The 17,409-nt window shown below is 39.7% G+C and overlaps 2 protein-coding genes across 8 annotated transcripts in view; both read left to right on the top strand.

Annotated features, from left to right (window-relative positions):
* ulk1b (unc-51 like autophagy activating kinase 1) overlaps positions 1–12,168 on the top strand; it is a 24,701-nt gene extending 12,533 nt beyond the window's left edge. Inside the window, exons 10-27 of one of the 5 annotated variants that reach the window (XM_020609810.1) lie at positions 24–106; positions 368–418; positions 668–759; positions 927–1,089; positions 1,413–1,467; positions 1,692–1,778; positions 2,362–2,505; positions 2,596–2,744; positions 3,928–4,187; positions 4,323–4,528; positions 5,380–5,501; positions 5,838–5,963; positions 6,464–6,648; positions 6,987–7,171; positions 7,697–7,815; positions 7,970–8,127; positions 8,498–8,633; positions 8,950–12,168. In XM_020609810.1, the coding sequence (XP_020465466.1) occupies positions 24–106; positions 368–418; positions 668–759; positions 927–1,089; positions 1,413–1,467; positions 1,692–1,778; positions 2,362–2,505; positions 2,596–2,744; positions 3,928–4,187; positions 4,323–4,528; positions 5,380–5,501; positions 5,838–5,963; positions 6,464–6,648; positions 6,987–7,171; positions 7,697–7,815; positions 7,970–8,127; positions 8,498–8,633; positions 8,950–9,005 (2,377 nt within the window). In that variant the 3' untranslated portion in view covers positions 9,006–12,168. Of the gene's footprint in view, positions 1–23; positions 107–367; positions 419–667; positions 760–923; positions 1,090–1,412; positions 1,468–1,691; positions 1,779–2,361; positions 2,506–2,595; positions 2,745–3,927; positions 4,212–4,322; positions 4,529–5,379; positions 5,502–5,837; positions 5,964–6,463; positions 6,649–6,986; positions 7,172–7,655; positions 7,816–7,969; positions 8,128–8,497; positions 8,634–8,949 lie in introns of those variants that run through there. The other 4 variants (XM_020609807.1, XM_020609808.1, XM_020609806.1 and 1 more) reach the window with 4 other exon arrangements.
* Positions 12,169–13,038: 870 nt separating this feature from the next.
* ccdc74b (coiled-coil domain containing 74B) lies at positions 13,039–16,903 on the top strand. Of its 3 annotated transcripts, none has more exons than XM_020609838.1 (7): positions 13,039–13,611; positions 14,171–14,218; positions 14,767–14,884; positions 15,528–15,726; positions 15,851–15,944; positions 16,041–16,100; positions 16,256–16,903. In XM_020609838.1, exons 1-7 carry the CDS (start codon positions 13,320–13,322, stop codon positions 16,423–16,425), a joined length of 981 nt encoding a protein of 326 aa, XP_020465494.1. In that variant the 5' UTR covers positions 13,039–13,319; the 3' UTR covers positions 16,426–16,903. The 3 variants fall into 3 exon arrangements, with proteins under 3 accessions (XP_020465494.1, XP_020465493.1, XP_020465495.1); XM_020609837.1 differs by having other exon boundaries at positions 13,040–13,611; positions 15,525–15,726; XM_020609839.1 differs by having other exon boundaries at positions 13,042–13,611; positions 15,525–15,726; positions 15,851–15,951.
* Positions 16,904–17,409: the final 506 nt, after the last annotated feature.

Genomic DNA, 17,409 nt, shown 5'->3' with positions numbered 1-17,409 from the left:
TTTGAAGTGTTATTTGTTTACAGTATCCCCAGAGAGACTTCAAGCCATCTGAGGCAGCTGCTGCTGGGTCTACTGCAGCGCAACCACAAAGACCGCATGGACTTTGGTTAGTGAACATCAAGCACAGTGCAATCAATTAAATAGAAGACCGCTGTATGTGGTGTTGATGCACAAATGTGAATATATTCCTGTGAATATAATGTTTTACTTTATAAAGTGATTAAGAAATAACACCCACAGAGAAGAAAACCCTGTGTGTGTGTTGTGTCCTCGTATTTGTATGTGTTATTGCAAACAATCTGAATGTAGGAAATGACACTGACACACTACTTCCTATTAATTATGTTTCTTCTTGTGTTGTTGGTAGATGAGTTTTTTTGTCATCCATTCCTGGAGGCTAGCTCATCCGTTAAAAAGAGTAAGTAATAAACAATACACTTGCTAACAGATTAATACAAAAGTGCAAAACGTCACTTCTCCCAGTATAAAATGAAACTCACATAGTGATATGAACATGATAACAAAGCTTGTACTTTAGTAAAGGATTATGGTGTTAAGGTGTGAAAGGTGCTTTGTGAACCTTTCTTGCATGTTTATATTCAGTGTTTTTCACCAGAATGCATTGTGTGTCCTCAAGTTGTGAAACACATGTTGCATTTTGTTGCAGCAACTCCTACTGTGACCATGACTTGTTTCCCAAGCTCTGCATCTGCCAGCTCGTGTAGCAGCTCTTCCACCTCTCATCTTGCCTCACCACCGGTTTGTGTTTACTGTTTCTGGATTATTTCCTTGAGTCTCTGTCTGTGCCTGAGTAATGAGGCTGGGTTTTTTTTATGTACAGTCCAAGAAACCAATCAAATTCTGCCTTTCCTACCACTGCTTTCTTTGTTTATCTGCTACTTTCTGTCTCCCTGTCTCTGCAGCAGTCTCTTGCTGAGGTTCAGCATTTGCGTGCCAAAGCTCTGGCTTCCCCTACCCAGGAGGCCACTGGTTTTCTCCTCAAGGACTCATGTGGAGGGGGTGGCAGCAGTAAGAACTCCTCCTCCTGTGACACAGATGACTTTGTCATAGTGCCTGCTCACTTTACCAGTAAGAAAATATTTTTTATCATTATGTCCCCTACCAAGATGTCACTTGCAGATGTTCATAACCAAACTTGACTCCATTTCAGTAGAATGACCTCTGAAGTATTTGAAGCCCTCTTTTAGATAATTTTTTTCATAGACTGGCTATTATGGGGCATTTACAGCATTTGATAAGCTTGAGCTCTGCTGTACCTAGACATCAGTTCTCTGTTATTCTTCTCAATCTTTGTTCAAAATGTTCATTTTTCATGTAGTATTTGAAAATCTCTTTTCGCTCTTCTTTGATGTTGCAGTTCTTTTAATTTTTTTTGTGGGGGGGGGTTCCAGCAGGTGAGCTGACATGTGAGAGTAAAGTGCTGCAGGACAGCCTGATGAACAGCGGGTGAGAAGCAAGATTGCTTATTCATAGATGTCCATCACCTGTGTTAGACTACTTGAATGGAGTTGTGTGATAGTGTTACACAAAGCAACAGATTAAGGAGGAGAATTGATCTTCAGTAATTATATTTACATTCAAATTGAGAACATGCTGAATTTAATTTTAATATGGCACATTAATAAAGTCCTGGTGATATATCTCCTGTTTCCTTTCTTCCCTTTTATCAGCTCTCTTCTGGCTTCTGCTGGTCTGTGCAGCCAAGCCAAAACACCACCACACTCGCCATACCACAGTGGCTCTCCAAGTCCTGTCAGGTAGCATCATGTAGTTGACTGGTTATGATGAGACATGAACTGCTGTGAAGCTCAAATGAAAGGACACTAAAGGATATGGAAAATGGGGTGGGGTGGATGAATTTCCAAGTTTATCAAAGAATCCTACAGGATAATATCACTTCAATGAAGCACTTGTTTGTGGTTAATGCTGCCAAGTTAGCTTCAACCAGTTATTAATTCTAATGATCCACCAGCTCTATGAATGCTTTATAAAGACATAAAAAAGTATAATTGTGTGATGATAGCTTCAGCACATAGTGTTTGTGCATACCTGTATCTTAGCTGAAGACTGGATCACATTTATGACCAAATCATGTAGAACACCAGGTGATTCACCTACTTTGTTTGTCTTTGATGACCTCTGATTATGTCACGTTAGCCTTACAAACACTATAATGTTTATACAATATAAACACTGTGTAGGAGAGGCAGAGTTGTCAGGAACACTGTCTTCCAATCTTCAAACTATTTCATGTAACCATGTATACTTGTCTGTTTCCACACATGCACGCAAACTATCTTGTTTTGTGTGTTGCACTGTTGATCTCACTGTTATTGGCAGGCCCACTGAGTTCTTGGGAAGTAACTGTGATGGCAACTATGGAAACCATGGTCAGTCCTTGCCTATCCCAGTCCCCACTCAGGTCCAGAACTACCAGCGCATGGAGCAGAACCTCTATCCTACCAATCAGAATGGCTCACCACGGTCTGTATCCACAAACGCAATGTCAATTTGTATGTTAGCATTTATATTTCTTAAATGGACTGCAGTTATTGATGAACTTCACATTATTAGGTTGTCAGCGCCAGTGCGTCGTTGCAGCAGTGGGAGCTCGTTGGGCTTTGCTCGGACTGGCCCTTCACCACCCTATGGGCAGGGAGCAGTTACCACCAACCGCAGGTTCTCCCTGGGAGGCGCCAGACCTCTCCAGCTCTGCCCTCAAGGTAGCTCAGAGGCTAATAGTTGCTTTTTACCCTACTTTCGATCTCAGCTTTACTCATGCCATTACAAACTGAATGAGAATTTTGGCAGTATTACACAATCAATGACCAGTTAAACGAAACATTCTCTGGTTTGAGCTCCTCATAGGTGATGATTCACAGCTTTCAGTTTTAAATCATTGTAAAAATTTTATCTTTGGGTTTTGGACTGCTGGTTGGACAAAAGCAGCAACATCATTTTGGGCTCTGGGAGCTTGTGATGAATTTTTTTCACAGTTTTGAACAGAATAAAAGATGAATTGATTAATAAAAACTGCCAATTTGAGGCAGTACATATTTGCACCCCTTAAAGGGCAACTGGCTTATGATGGATGTGGTTGCCTGAAAATGGGACTACAGACACAGGAGGAAGATTGTGGATAGCACCGGTCGAGCTTTGTCATCAGTCAACCAACATCACGTTCTTCAAAGAACAACACGTTCTTCACGTAATTGAACTAATTCAGGCTAACATGCTGATATCAGGCTAAAATAATCCTGTTAATTCTTGTCTAGCTCATTTTAAAGCAGTTTCAGGATAGATTTATTGAATCTGGATGAAGTTATCTTGCTCTAACACTTAAAATAAATAAAGGCAAAAGGGGCAGAGAGTTGAAACCTTGATCAGAGTTCTGATCATATGACTAGCACTTGGCACTTATGTCAGGTGTGTTAGAGCACGCTTGCATGGATTAGACCAGGAGTGATGTTGGTGCTTAATTGGACTTCTCAATGGCAGACATGCAAATTAATTTTGAGGCATAATAATAATATTGTGAATTAATTTTAAACCAGCTCTGAAGAACAAGAAAAACAGACTCATATCTACTGTACATACAAAGAACAGTGTCCTGGTCAGTAGTTTTGAAAGCTACTGATTGAGGAAATGAACCAGTCACCCACATACACAGACATACTCCTTCTCACCATCAGTTGCTCTTGTCTCCAAGTGCATCATGCTGGCACAGTCTCTTAGCTGTGTGGACATGCATGCCAGCAGGGCAGCGGCTATTAGGCAGGGCTTGTCAATCTCTGATATCTCTCTGTAGATTTGTTGTTTTCAGCCTGACTGACATTTCATTTTGCAATGCCACCTGCTGCCTATAAACAGAAATATTCTGACCTCCTTCTGTCCCATTTTCCTTAGCTGCTCAGCATGTTGAAACCCGGCCGATTTCTCAGCAACACCCACAGACGACAGGACTGGGCACACGACTCCACAGTGCTCCTTGTTTGTTGGAGTGCACCAGTGGCGGTGGCAGACACAAGATTCGGAAGCAGTACTCAGACCCGGTGGTGGCTCCTTCAACAGGCCTGATGACTGTCTGCCCCCTACACACTTCACCCAGACTAAGTGAACTGTTGCAGCGCAGCCCCCTTCCCACCATCCTGGGCTCCCCTTCCAGGGTTAGGAGAGACAGAGAAAAGAATGTGTGTGCATGTGTTATTTAGAGATACGTACATTAGAACAAGAAAAGACTGCGAAGCAGTTTAAACAAACCTCTGATACCTCTCTGTTCTCCCAATTGTCTCTCTTTGCAGACCATCCCTCCATTTGAATTCCCCAAGCCTCCCAGCTCGCCAAACCTTGTGACCTTCCTGACACATCAGGGTTTGGTCATGGGCTCACCTTGCAGCAGGACTGCCCCAGCAGAGCCCAGGGAGCCAGGACACTACGCACCTCTGCAGGTCACCCAACCTGCACACTGTATCCACAAAATGCATGAGGATACCAATGGATTTGGAAGGTTAGATTATTGTTTTGCTGTTGTTTTCTATTCATGTTTACTGTGCTGATGCTGTAAATTTGTTTGCCTACAAATACAGGATACACAGGTGGGCCTGTGCAATGGCAGACTGGATAAAACAAACAAATTTTTAGTTGCAAATGTATCATCTTCTTCAGCTTAGACTGTACATTGCTGGATTTAAATTTTTAAGTTCTTGCGTATTTATCACATAGTGTATCCTGTTTTGAAGATGAAGCATTTTTACTAGATATGTCTCAATCCAATACTAAGTATCAGTATTGGTGCCGATCTGGGCATATTTTACAGGATCCGTATCATCAGAATTAAGCAGATCCAATTCCAGTTTTTATTTAGTTCTACTGTCCTTTATTTGAGTGGATTAAGTTTTATGCTTTTGTCCAACAATGCTATGACAGCAGCCACCTTTTGTTAATACAGAGTTATTAACATGTTAAACTATCGGAATTGGTTTGCTTACACAAACTATTGTATGTTCACATACGGAAGCAATTTAGTAGTTAGTATCTGCCCTGTAATGAGTCAGGTGTTCTGAGGGTGTCTTGTCCTGCTCCCAATTATTCATTTATTTACTTGTTTTATTTAATTTTATTTTTAGTCATTAATACATTTTTATGATATTTTTAAATTATTTTTAAGAAATGTTTTATTTTTATTGATATATATTTATTTATTGTAAAAAAATTAAGGAATCAGATTCATATTGGGGCCAAAAACCTGGAGTTTGACAACAGCTATTTAATAAATTAGGATGTTTGAATAATTCATATCACCTTATTTCTTTTTTTGTTCTCTGCTCTGTGTCTTTGTTTCCGATATCTATTGTGCAGGTCTCAGAGTGCTGGCCGTCTGTCTGACGTGTTGCTGATGGCTGCATTTGGACCAGGTGGGCCTGTGGGTGAACGAGGCAGCGCAGAGAATCTGACCTCTGAAAGAGCCATAGACATAACAGGTAGAGTTGTCTGTTGATTTCAAATGTATGAAGATTTGCATGCAAGTAGTGTTTTCTGTTTGAGTGGTTCAGTCTGTCTTTGACCAGGGAAAGTGTTATACGTATGTGTTGCAGTTGGTATATTCAATTACCTCTACTCCTCAGATAGAATTGCCTCGAGATGCAAAATGAATTACAATGTAAAAGTTCACAGTAAAGTTGTATTGTATTGTACAGCTGATAAAGCTGTCCAAATGAGTCAAATTTACATTCATGGTATTTTCTGAAAAAAATATCAGAAAGGGGTCAATAATATGCTAGCCATACATGCACCACCATTTTGCTTTTGTCCTCTAGTGCCCCCAAGTGGTGGGGGAGGCCTTGCACCTGGCTCCAGCAGCCCAGCACAGGTGGTTTTCACTGTGGGCTCTCCTCCCAGTGGCAGCACCCCACCTCATACCTCCAGACAGAGGAAATACTCAGGTAGCACATGCACATACAAATGCAGCAAAAAAATTATGCTCCACACCATCTTTGCAGCAAGTGAGAATTAACATAGCAGCATTAATATTATGCTCTGCACATCATATGACACTGAGCACTGGGAAGATGTTATTTTTGTTTTCCATAATGTGGAAACTTAATTAAATGTCATGGGAGTAAGTATTAAAGGTTGATTTTCTACTGGCTAAGAATTTAATTAAACCAAATCATGGAGAGATGCAGCTGCATTTAGGGAGTAATAACCCAAGTGACTAATTGTCCTAATACACAATTTTCCAATTGGTAATTGACTGTTAGTATTTATGAAAAGAGAAATGAATGCCGTTGCTTGATCATTAACTGGAATGTATGTCAGGAACACCAAGGAGCAGAGCTATAATCTCCACTCATGATTATTTTCTTGCTTATTGGAAAACAATGGAAGTTGCTGACATATTATATATCATACTTTTGCCATTTCTTTTTTTTCTCTCCTGCAGGCTCATTTACTTCAGTCAGCCCTGCAGGCTCCTTCACCAGCCGGTACCCCCTGACAGGCACCTATCTGGATGGCTTTGAGCCTCCTCCTAGTCCTCGCTACAGTTTCACTGATCCTATCACAGCCAACATGGGCGGTCCTGTAACCTTCGAGGCCCCTGAACTACCTGAGGAGACATTGATGGAGGTGAAAAGCAGGAGTCCCACATAGCTCTGTAAAATAATGATAAAGATGTCACTGTTTACCTCCTGTGAATTCTATACATGTATTCAGTAGGAGCTCATTTTCATAAAATCTGTAGACTGTGGAAACATAGAAAATGAGAGGATAGTGAAAGGTAGAGTCTGAGAACTGAATAACGAAAGCCACTAAATGACCGCTCTCCTGTTATGTCATGTGTTCTTCCCACCAATACAGACTGAATGTAAAATCACATTATGGCTTCCTTTGTTTAAAAATGTATTTCTAAACGGTTTCTGTCCCTCGTTCTCTGTCTCTTTCTTTGTGTCTGTGTCGGAGTGCAGCAGGAACATACAGACAATGTGCAGAGACTACGTTTCATGTTGGAATTTGCCTTTTGTATGATGGAGGTTGCTGGAACCCGTGGTGCTGCAGTGATGGGAGAGCAGGGGGACATTCCTCCTCCCTCCTTCCATCAGCAGCAAAGCATGGTAGCAGATCAGATAAGCTCACTGAGCCGAGAGTGGAGGTAAGGCCATATCAGCTATGGCTGTGAGTCCTTGTTGATGTGAATGATATTTTTTATCCAATTCGGATAGGAAATTATTTCAGAGTGGAGCTCGAGGCTTTGCACCATGTTTAGTGAAAAACTGAAACACAGCTTTCGGGAACAGACTGCTTTGTTTTGAATGAGATTTTTCACCAGTGCAAACAGAAACACTGTGCCAGAAATGCAATCCAATGAGGCTTTTCTGTACTGAACAGACAGTTGTAGAGAAAGATGAGGATGAGATTTCTTTCAGGCATTAAGTGATAAAGGCGGTTAGTCAGAGATTGTCTGCACCCTGCAATTCAAAATCCAGTACAGTATTCATTCACGTTTGTTTGTGTCCTATCTGTTCATCTGCAAATCTATCAAATACTGTAGATATTTCACTAAATTGCATGATTGACCTGCAGCATTATGTTGTTTGTATTTTATGTTTCTTTTGTCTGTTTATAATTGAGTACAGTGGTTGTGTGTGTGTGTCTGTGTGTGTAATTGTGTCCTCAGTCATGCAGAACAGTTGGTTCTCTACCTTAAGACTGCAGAACTCTTGTCCACTGCCTTGCACACAGCCATGGAGCGAGTTAAACAGGGCAAACTCTACCCATCTGCTACAGTCAAGCAAGGTCTGAGCCACTTCATCTTATAAGAGAGAGAGTATTGTTAAAATGTCTGATTTGTATGTTAAACAAAAGGAAAAATATTTTGATTCAAGCTGGGTGTGCAGTAGGTGTATTGGTAGTGTTTTAAATTCTTGTTAATTTTCCTGTCCACACACAGTTGTGAGGAGGCTGAACGAGCTCTACAAGTCCAGTGTGGCATCTTGCCGCTTACTCAGCACCCGTCTGGAGCGCTTCTTTTCCAGGAAGCACAGTCTTATGGACCAAATCACCTCCATCACAGCTGAACGTCTGCTGTTCAGCCACACTGTGCAGATGGTGAGCCAGAGGAAGAAATAGAACTTGGAAAGCAGAGAAGAACACAGTGCAACCATTCAGATACTGTATCTGCCACATCCTTTTTTTTTTGTCTCAAAGCATTTGCTCCTGAAATGTTGGTTTGTGGTTACTGGGATCTTTTATATCCACCAAAGCAACTGAATACTAATAAGACCATCTGTACATATTTCCCTTTGTAAAATTGCTCAGAAAAGTATAAGACACAAAGCAGGGGAAAAATACATTTGTAAATGACAGGATTACTTTTCACAGAACTAAGGTTTCGTACATCCCATCAGATTTATAGTAATATTTTAATCTGGACTAAAATCAAACGTATATCAATCTGAGCATCCTGCTGTTATTTCAGGTTCAGGCTGCTGCACTGGATGAAATGTTCCACCAGGGGGAAGCATCAGTCCTGCGCTACCATAAAGCTCTCCTGTTGATGGAGGGCTTGTCTCTGCTGCTCACTGAAAAGGATGACATTCTCAGTGTTAGCAAATGTATGTCTGTCGGCTCATCTTCACTCAGCACCAGTACCTAACACAGTTTGGCCTGGCTATGTTATATTTTAAAGAACAGTTTGCTATTTTAAATTTCCTTAATTCAAAATGTTCCGTTTACACAGTGATGTCTGATTTAATATTTTGGTCTGCACAGGTAGCCAGTTATCAAAGGGCTAATGCATAGAAACAAAACCCAACTAACCTGCATGTCTTCAGGCTAGCCTGGATCACTTAGAGCAAGGCCAAGCTAACACAGCATGGACATGACCTGTTATGCTGAACTACGTTGTCTTTTTTCTCTTTGTTTCTGCAGGTAAGGAGTACATTGAACGCCGCCTCACAGCTTTGCAGTCAGGATTGTGTGTTTGAGTGTCCTACACTGCTTTTTGGTGTAAACAGGATAGCATTTATTTGCACCCTGCACATTACCAATGAGCCAAATCTCTGCATTACATGGTTTTCACTTAGGAATGCTTTAGTTTTCATAAGAAAACTATAGAGCTTCAGTTTTCACTGAACCTCCTGGGTTTGTGCTCTCTGAATGGCTTGCCATTCATTTTGACTTTTGGACAGTGGCAGTGACTTCCCCAACACTAAACATGGATGAGTGTTGGACATGAAGCACTTGTGCTGTGAAAGAATGTCTCAGCTCTCGTCTAGGTGAGAGGACTTTTCTCCTGGCACTGAAGAGAAGAAAATTCCCCTCACTAGGTGTAATACATGCTGAAGCAATTATTGCCAAGTAGTTACATACCCACATACAGTGCATATCTACACATAAACACATAGCGTTTTAAGATGGACAAATATACATGCTACAAATTGCAATAGGCAACTCTATAGAGAAAATTTTATCTTTTACCAAGTGTCTCCTGTACAACTACATATGGATGTGTACTGATGAAGGCTGGTAGTGGCCAAGGATCATTCTCATGAAATTTATCTTTGTCTTATATCAGTGTTTGGTTTCCTGGGTTTGTTTGTTAGACTTTTATCTAATTATTAATTGTTTGCTGGACAGAAGTGTGTGTGTATATAGTATTGCCGCTGTTGGTGGCTGGAAGCACATTCAATCACTGTCTCAAAACTGTTGCCAAATTGAGTTTTGTTTTGTTGTTTCACTGTAGTTTCACTGTAGGTGACTGTTCTGGTTTAGAAAACATCTCTGTATTTAACACTTTACTAATTCTCAATTTCAGAGACCATGTCTCCTCATCGAAACAATAATGTAGCAAGAATTTTGGTAATAGCGGTGGCAGGTATTAAAGCAACAGGCAGACAATTGGTCCAGAAAACACTCAGTACCCCACTGATGCATGCAAACTATAGCTTTTCATTCAAGAGGGACTGAAACTGGTCTGTTAGCATCATTTATCACAATCACGTTAAAGATGCTGCAATAACCTGAAATCTATTTTTCGGATATACAGAAGCTTAGGTGCTGCTGTTGCTGGTCAGCTCTTCACAAGATTCCATAGTCTGTCTTTTTCTGTTGTATCTATCAGTGATGTTGGACTTTGGCAAGTATAATCAAATTTGAATGTAGGGCTGGCAGGAGAAAGACATCACAAATATTAGCCAAATGTTAATTAACATTTAGGCTGATCCTGGGGCTAACTTTTGAAGATTTCTGCACTGTTGAAGTACTGTATAGAACGATTTTGATGGAACATGCTAAACATCAAGCTTTTGGAGATACCTAGAAAGATTAGCTTATTTACAGATTTATATGCGTAGTGCAACGTTAGTTGTAATATAGTTTCTCTCAAAAGGTAATGTATGTTATATGGGTGAAAGTTGCCAAGGAGATGGCAGAAGCTATGAAACCTTGGAAGGATTTCTTTAAGAAGAAAGAGGAGAAGATAAATGGCATTACACTGAAAAAAATAATTTACATCAGTTGTGTTGTATTTCAGAGTAGTCAGTGACAGTTATGCTTGATTTTAGAGTGCTTGTTGAAAATGTGTATTTTACATGTAATATTTGTGTATTTATGACCTTGACCTCAGCCATCCATCCCAATAAGATCCCTTAACTCCCCTAAATTGTAGGCCAGTGGGAAGGGTCAACTTCTATTCTAATTGTTTTCAAAGATACGTTTGTGTGCATTGCATGTGTGGTGTGGTGGTGTTTATGAAATTCATAGACGGTGGGATTTATTTGATCTGATTTTGACTCCAGCTGACAGCGTGGATGTGGCTGACTCTGGTTATGATCCCGCTTTTACATATGAAACAAAATCCAGGATTCCAAGGGTTCCTCTGGTGTAACCCACTGCTATCCTTGTTCCTTGGGGTGTATTTCTTTTGTCTTTCTAAGTTTTTATAATGGTGATTAAGTGCATATTCTAGAATAAGGCAGTAATGTGTGGTCATGGCTGAAGATAGTTTATGATGAGATTATGAAGACAGTCTAGTAGCTTTGTCAGCAGAACAGGAAGGAAGAGGGGGTTTTCCCAGTGAAGATTTCTCTAAATATACATTGTGTATTTGCTTTGTGACCTTTTGTCAGAAAACCTCTGAGGTTTTCTTTGATATTACTGTACCAAGACCATCTTGTGCATATATAATGTTTTTGAGTATACATTTTTAACATCAACTTTTCACCAGGCTTTCTGTCTCTACAGAAGCTGTGCTGTTCAGTCTGCAGAGTGTCGATGTCTCAAAAGACATGTAGCAAGACGTCATAACCGCTTTATTAAACTGATGCATGTGTCACTTGTTATTGTTGCAACATGGCAGTTTATTGCACACCCACCATGTTTTCATGTGTGTAGGCTAAAAGGCTAAAACAATCTCAGAAAAAAAATCCTGTGCATTGAATTAATGCACCTAAAAGGTGATATGAGTGCAGTTACAACATTTTGACTTTCTTTATCAGGTACTTCTCAACATCTGACCACTTCATTTGTTATTGTTCCCTACAGTCATCGCTGTTGTCCATGTTAATGCTGATGATCTTGGGCATGAGTCATAATCCCTATAGTAATAATTTATGCAGCAGTTGAAACAATTAGAGTATAATGGTAAAGCAAGCTGGTATTGGAAGTGCAGAGGTGGGGCCCTGTGACAAGCATATATCTACTTTGCTTAAGTGCCCTTGAGCACAATACTCCCTACCAGCTCTAGGGTTGTTCACAGATTCAGAAAAAGATAAAATTGTGTTTCCATAGTGAAGATTTAGCCTATGTGAACTCCAACAATAGATCTATCATTCATTTGGATTTATCTTTTGTATGTTTGCTAAGAATGTACCTGAATGTTTTCATTTTGTTTTATCCTTACTAATTTCTGTATTACCTGTAAATATTGCAAATTAAGTTATTGTATATGCAGGCATGAAGGGAACAGCACCATACTACCTATACATTTCCAAAGACTAAGCCTTCTGCTGATCTTCCATATTGTCTCTTACTGTTGTAAAAGCATTTTAATGTTGTCTTACCTTTAACAGACACACTGTCTCCATATGTGTGTGACATAACCATTACTCTTTTAGAGTTGCAACATGAATAAAGTGAAAAGAAAGGTAATTTGTCTTATGTTGATATGGTTTTCCTCTGCTGTTGTGTTACCTCATGGAGATTTTTGTTTTACCTGAACTGACACTTCAGCTCATAGAAATCCTTCACTTCTTTAGAATTGTTGTAAATGTTCAGTGCTGTATACCAGTTAAATCTACTCAATCATAAAACTCATAATGTTCATCTCAGCCTTAGAATAATCTAAATTACAGTTTAATAACTACAAGTACTGATTGTACAAGGGATATCATACTGACTTGTTAACCCCACTGTAAGATCAAATAACCTGGACATCAGGGACTTTACTATATGGCTATATAATGGAACATGCCACTATTTTTGGAATGGTTTAGACAATTCTTTACATGCTATCTGTATTTAACAATATTGTAATTTTTTAAAACACGTTCCTACTGTTATATAGATTTTTCATGTTCCCTTACATCCTAAAAACACTAGTTTCTCATAATTTCAATCCAAACAAAATCATATAACGACACATGGCACGCTATGCAGTAATGAATGATTTTCATTAAGTGGCTTTGAACATCTTGGGCTTGGCCTGGGATACACATGTAACACCCCTAATATTATACATTCCCCCTATAGGCAGACGTGCATTATGGTTATTTATTATTATTATCTGTGAAGCGCATTCTTTAAAACTCATAATTCAATTCAAAGTAATTCAAATTTATATTTTCTAAATTACAGTATGTGTTTTACAGTCGATGGTCAGGCACCGCTCACAAGCTGGATGCCGCCCCTAACACGTTCCACCAATCAAAAGGTTATGTTTAAATATTTACTGCATTGTGGTTGGAGGTTGGGTCTGCCATTTCTCTTAGAGGAGGCGGGCCTTATACACAGCTTCCCCTGAGAGCTCCAAGTCAGGGCGAAAATAGGACATGTAGTTGTTATGGCAACGTTGTGTATGAGTGGAGTCCGTGTCAAATTAGTGCAAAAGTAGCCTAATTCAGTGTGCTTGAACCTTTACAGGCGACTTAATACTTTGCGGTTGTGTGATAAGGGCGTGAGTTAACGTGTCCACACTAAAATACAGTGGTAATATAAAGCACAGTTAACGAACCTAATGGTGCTAGTTTGGTTGCTAACTAAGTTCGTGTGGAAGAAGGTCGTCACAGCTGTGCAAAGAAGCAATGTCAAGTAAAAACCTCCCACCGGTGCGCCACTTGCCACACTGGACCCGAGTTGGGCCTTTCGGGAGGATGTGCTCTCCACGACTTGTAGTGGCAAACCAGCTGCAGCCGCTGCCTGCTGTCCCGTCAGCGGACAGAGGACTGGGGAGAGCAGAGGAACAGTCCTGTCACAACGACGGGGACCCACGCGTCGCATCACTACAGAGGAATATACTGTTCCTGCAGCAAGAACACAAGGGGACTCTTGAGAAGCTCCATGCAGAGATAGAGCACCTCAGACGGGAGAATAAAGGTGAAGAACCCCCTTTTGGGTGGAAAAACGAATGACCGTCGTTGGTTTGGTCTCTGGCTATTTCCTAATGGGAAAGTGTTATGGCGTTTATGAAGGATTTGGCTATGGACAAGTAATACACGTTCCAATAGGTAGCCAAGTGACCGTAACAATCCATATTATTCTGTTCCGTTTACAAAGGGTGAACTCAGTAACCTACTGTGTAACACCACAACAGGTGACTGACGGTCCAGATCTATAATGTAATGAATTCGTTAGCCTACCGGCTGTCTCCTGATTAAGTGCTGACAAGAGATGCATTTATTCTAGGTTCAGTGGTCACATAGCACCCCAGGCTTTTGATGGTTACTCAGTGGGAGGTGGACAGAGATCCAGTGTCACTTTACTGAAAACAGGCCACATGCAGTTCCATATAACTTTGTCTCACCACCCACCAGGAGACTCCCCATCTGCCTCACGTCATAACAGCAGCATGCATGGGCTGTTTGCTGGGGCTCTCTGACAAGTTTATGTGTTCCCTAAAGTATACACTCACTAAGATTCTTTTAATATGTTGCAGAGTTGCAGTATAAGCTGATAATGGACTCTCCAAAGGCAAGTACAAAAGGTAAGATGTAATCCTGATTAACTGCTGTATTCATTGCGCTCTGATGTGCACTGCTGGTGTTCTTGCAGGACTGTGATAGTTTCAAGTAAGACAAAGTGGATGAAATGGTCTTTTATGGTATATGTATATTTAGACTATATTGTGAAGTTGATGTAGCACATTTTTAAAATTCAATTGAGAAGCTGTTTAGATAAAATGACCAAATGGGAATGTGTGCCTTTGGCTAATTCTGTGAATTCTAATAATCTAAATCCAATATTTCCACAAACCAGTCCTGCTCATAAATTTGTAAGACTGCCAGCAAATGCCTAATACACCCTCATTTATTAAAGGTCTCTGTACCTTGGTATAAAGAGTAGATCAGCTGACAGATTTCTCTTATCTCCACAGTGTATATTATCATATTGCCCAGGCCTAGTCTAAAGGAGCCCCACAAATAGAATAGAATAGAAAGTCAAGGCTCTCATTCATTATGTCTGAGACACAATATGCCAGCACATTACTTAACCATTTCTAACTATTTTTGGCTTTGGTCCTCTTTCTCCTAGGACTAACACACAGTCAACAAAGCAATAGGCCACTTGCTCAGGGAAGTGATGTCCATGTGGGACTCTGCTTGGAGGAGCCACTACAGGACACATGGCCCTTGCAAGACCAGGCACTGAGGTGAATTTCTGTCCAGCTACAGTACATCGGATTATTATTCACCACTTCACCTGCCTTACTGATGTAGTGTGATTACCTTTTAGGAATGATTTATGTTTTTTACAAGACATTCAGACATGTATCATATTCTTATATTTTTATTATATTTCTTTTCACTTGCTGTTTTTAAAGTGCTTTTAGACAGTGTTACTATTTATCTACTTTATATTTCACTTTGTATTGTTTGGCATTCATTGGGGACAGCAAAGTAAGAATTTCATTGTACAGGGAAACACGTTTCCTTACTGTGCACATGACAATAAACACTATGACTTTGAAAAAGAGAGAGACAAAATCATCAGTAACTCAGATATGATGACATTCATTGTTAATTTAGCAACACAGTACTGAGTAATATGTGTTATATTTTTTACTATTATGATACCATGTTCTGACTTTTCACTGTCCTTGCTACTGTTTTGCTATTGTTTTCTGTATATCACACCTATCAGTCAAACCTGATCAGCAGAGAATATTACCTGCCCCTGTGTTATTTGTCTCTCTCTCTCTCTCTCTCTCTCTACCACTTACTGTACAACAAAAGGTTCCTTTAACAGTTCTTTTGTTTGTTTTAATTGATATTATCTCACTGATTATTGAGGAGAAACATTAGAGAAGACGGTGAAATCCTGGGATCTGCCAGGCTGGACCATGGCCCAGAGGTGAATGGGGGCCTCATCACTTCTTTACAACCTCTACGAATTCACAGCAGCCCCTTTCATCCTCCACGTGCTCCAACACTACAGGAGTGCGAGGTCATCATCCGGCAGCTCTACAATGCTAACAGTTTACAGTCTCAGGAAGTAAGTATCCATCATCAGATAGAGCTAGTCAAAATATGCTTGCTTTCCAATGGTGTGCAATTTAAAAAATACAGTGTTTCTGTGTAAATAATTCATGACGTTACGACAACTCTCTTTCACTTAGCTTATGCGTGTGAAGGCGTTGCTGAGAGATATTGTTCTGAGCAAAAAAATCACCCCAGAAAACTACATTTTGACCAAGGCCTATCTTGTTGATGGTACCCGGTAAAGTGATTTTCATCATCACATACAGTATCCCTAGAAAAAAAACAACCACAGTTGTGACAGATGTTTAACTTTTTTGCACTTTTCAGGAAATCGTCACAAGAAAAAACATTTCCAAAACTCGGTCTTCAATCATTTCCAGCAAAAATGTATGTAAATATATCTCTCGAGACTATTTTATATGAAATAGGTCTTCTATTCCTTTGCCTATATACAAAAGATTGCTCAAATATCAAACATGTCATTTTATGTCAAAAGGCCATAGGCAGGTTATAGTCAAATTTACATATGTCTCCTTTCTCAGGTCAGGACCCCCTCAGTCAGGCATGGTCCTCCCAGCCCTCAAGCAGAGCCTCAGCTCATCTATTGCAGACAGACAGAGGAGGACCCGTGCTGTGCAGAGAGACCGTTTCAAAAGGATTGTGCAGTGACAGGCTCAAAACAGACACAGTGCCAGCTAGATCCACGTTATGATGGGGCTTTTCACCATTCTTCACATAACACATAGTCATAAAACCTATGTGTGCTCTATGGAATAAGTTCATTGATTGATGATCTTTTTTAAGAGATGACTATAATGGGTACAGATGATAGAGAGTTGAACAGATTGGAAAAAACGGTCTATAGACTTAAAAGTTCTTAATTTTGCTCACAAAAAAAAGTGTCTCCAATTTAACTTTATATGGGAACTTATAAATATATTTATTAATTTGACCAAACATTGCATTTTAGGGCATTTGAACTTCAAGGGGCAACATGTCAGACAGTTGACAGTGGCCACTGCAGGGAGTCAGGTGTTTTAGTTCAGCTAATAGGGCATTTGTTGTAACTTTGTCAAAATGATAGCAGAATTGTTGTAACTTTATAGAACTAACTACCAGTCACTTTTAAAACAACCAAGCATTCAAAACCTGTATCAATGCAGACAAGCTAATAAAGCCTCTAAAAGGTACATGTAGTTAATGAGATACAAGAAACTACTTATTTCTATCACACTTTTTGTGCTGTTCAGCATTGTATGGAGCAGTCTCATGCCTTAACTGGCCAAATGTTAAATATTATTCATGTACCTACAGTAGAACTAAGCAGGATTAATACCATACCAACTTTATTTATAAAGCACTAAAAAACAACCAGAGTGGACCAAAGTGCTGTACATTGCAATAAAACAGTACAAATTATAAACCACAAACAACAATATAAAATATAATCAATATAAAAAATAAAAAAAGACTAAAATCAACACAAAAATATCAAAATGCCAGGGAAAATAAATGAGTTTTTAAAAGAGACTGACTATATTTATATAATATTTAATCTCTCTTTCAAAGTCTAAACAATGAATTTTTTAAAATGTGTAGGACAGACTCTTGCACCCACTAGATGGTGGTGTCTCTGAAGAAATTCTTCAGTGAGCATCCATTCACTCAAAGCCTTCAAATGTTTGGCACAGCAGGT

The sequence above is a fragment of the Monopterus albus genome, unplaced genomic scaffold, assembly GCF_001952655.1.
Source record: "Monopterus albus unplaced genomic scaffold, M_albus_1.0 scaffold102.1, whole genome shotgun sequence".
NCBI lineage: Eukaryota > Metazoa > Chordata > Actinopteri > Synbranchiformes > Synbranchidae > Monopterus > Monopterus albus.
The sequence above is the reverse complement of the archived record's forward strand: the minus strand, read 5'-3'. Positions and strand labels throughout refer to the sequence as shown.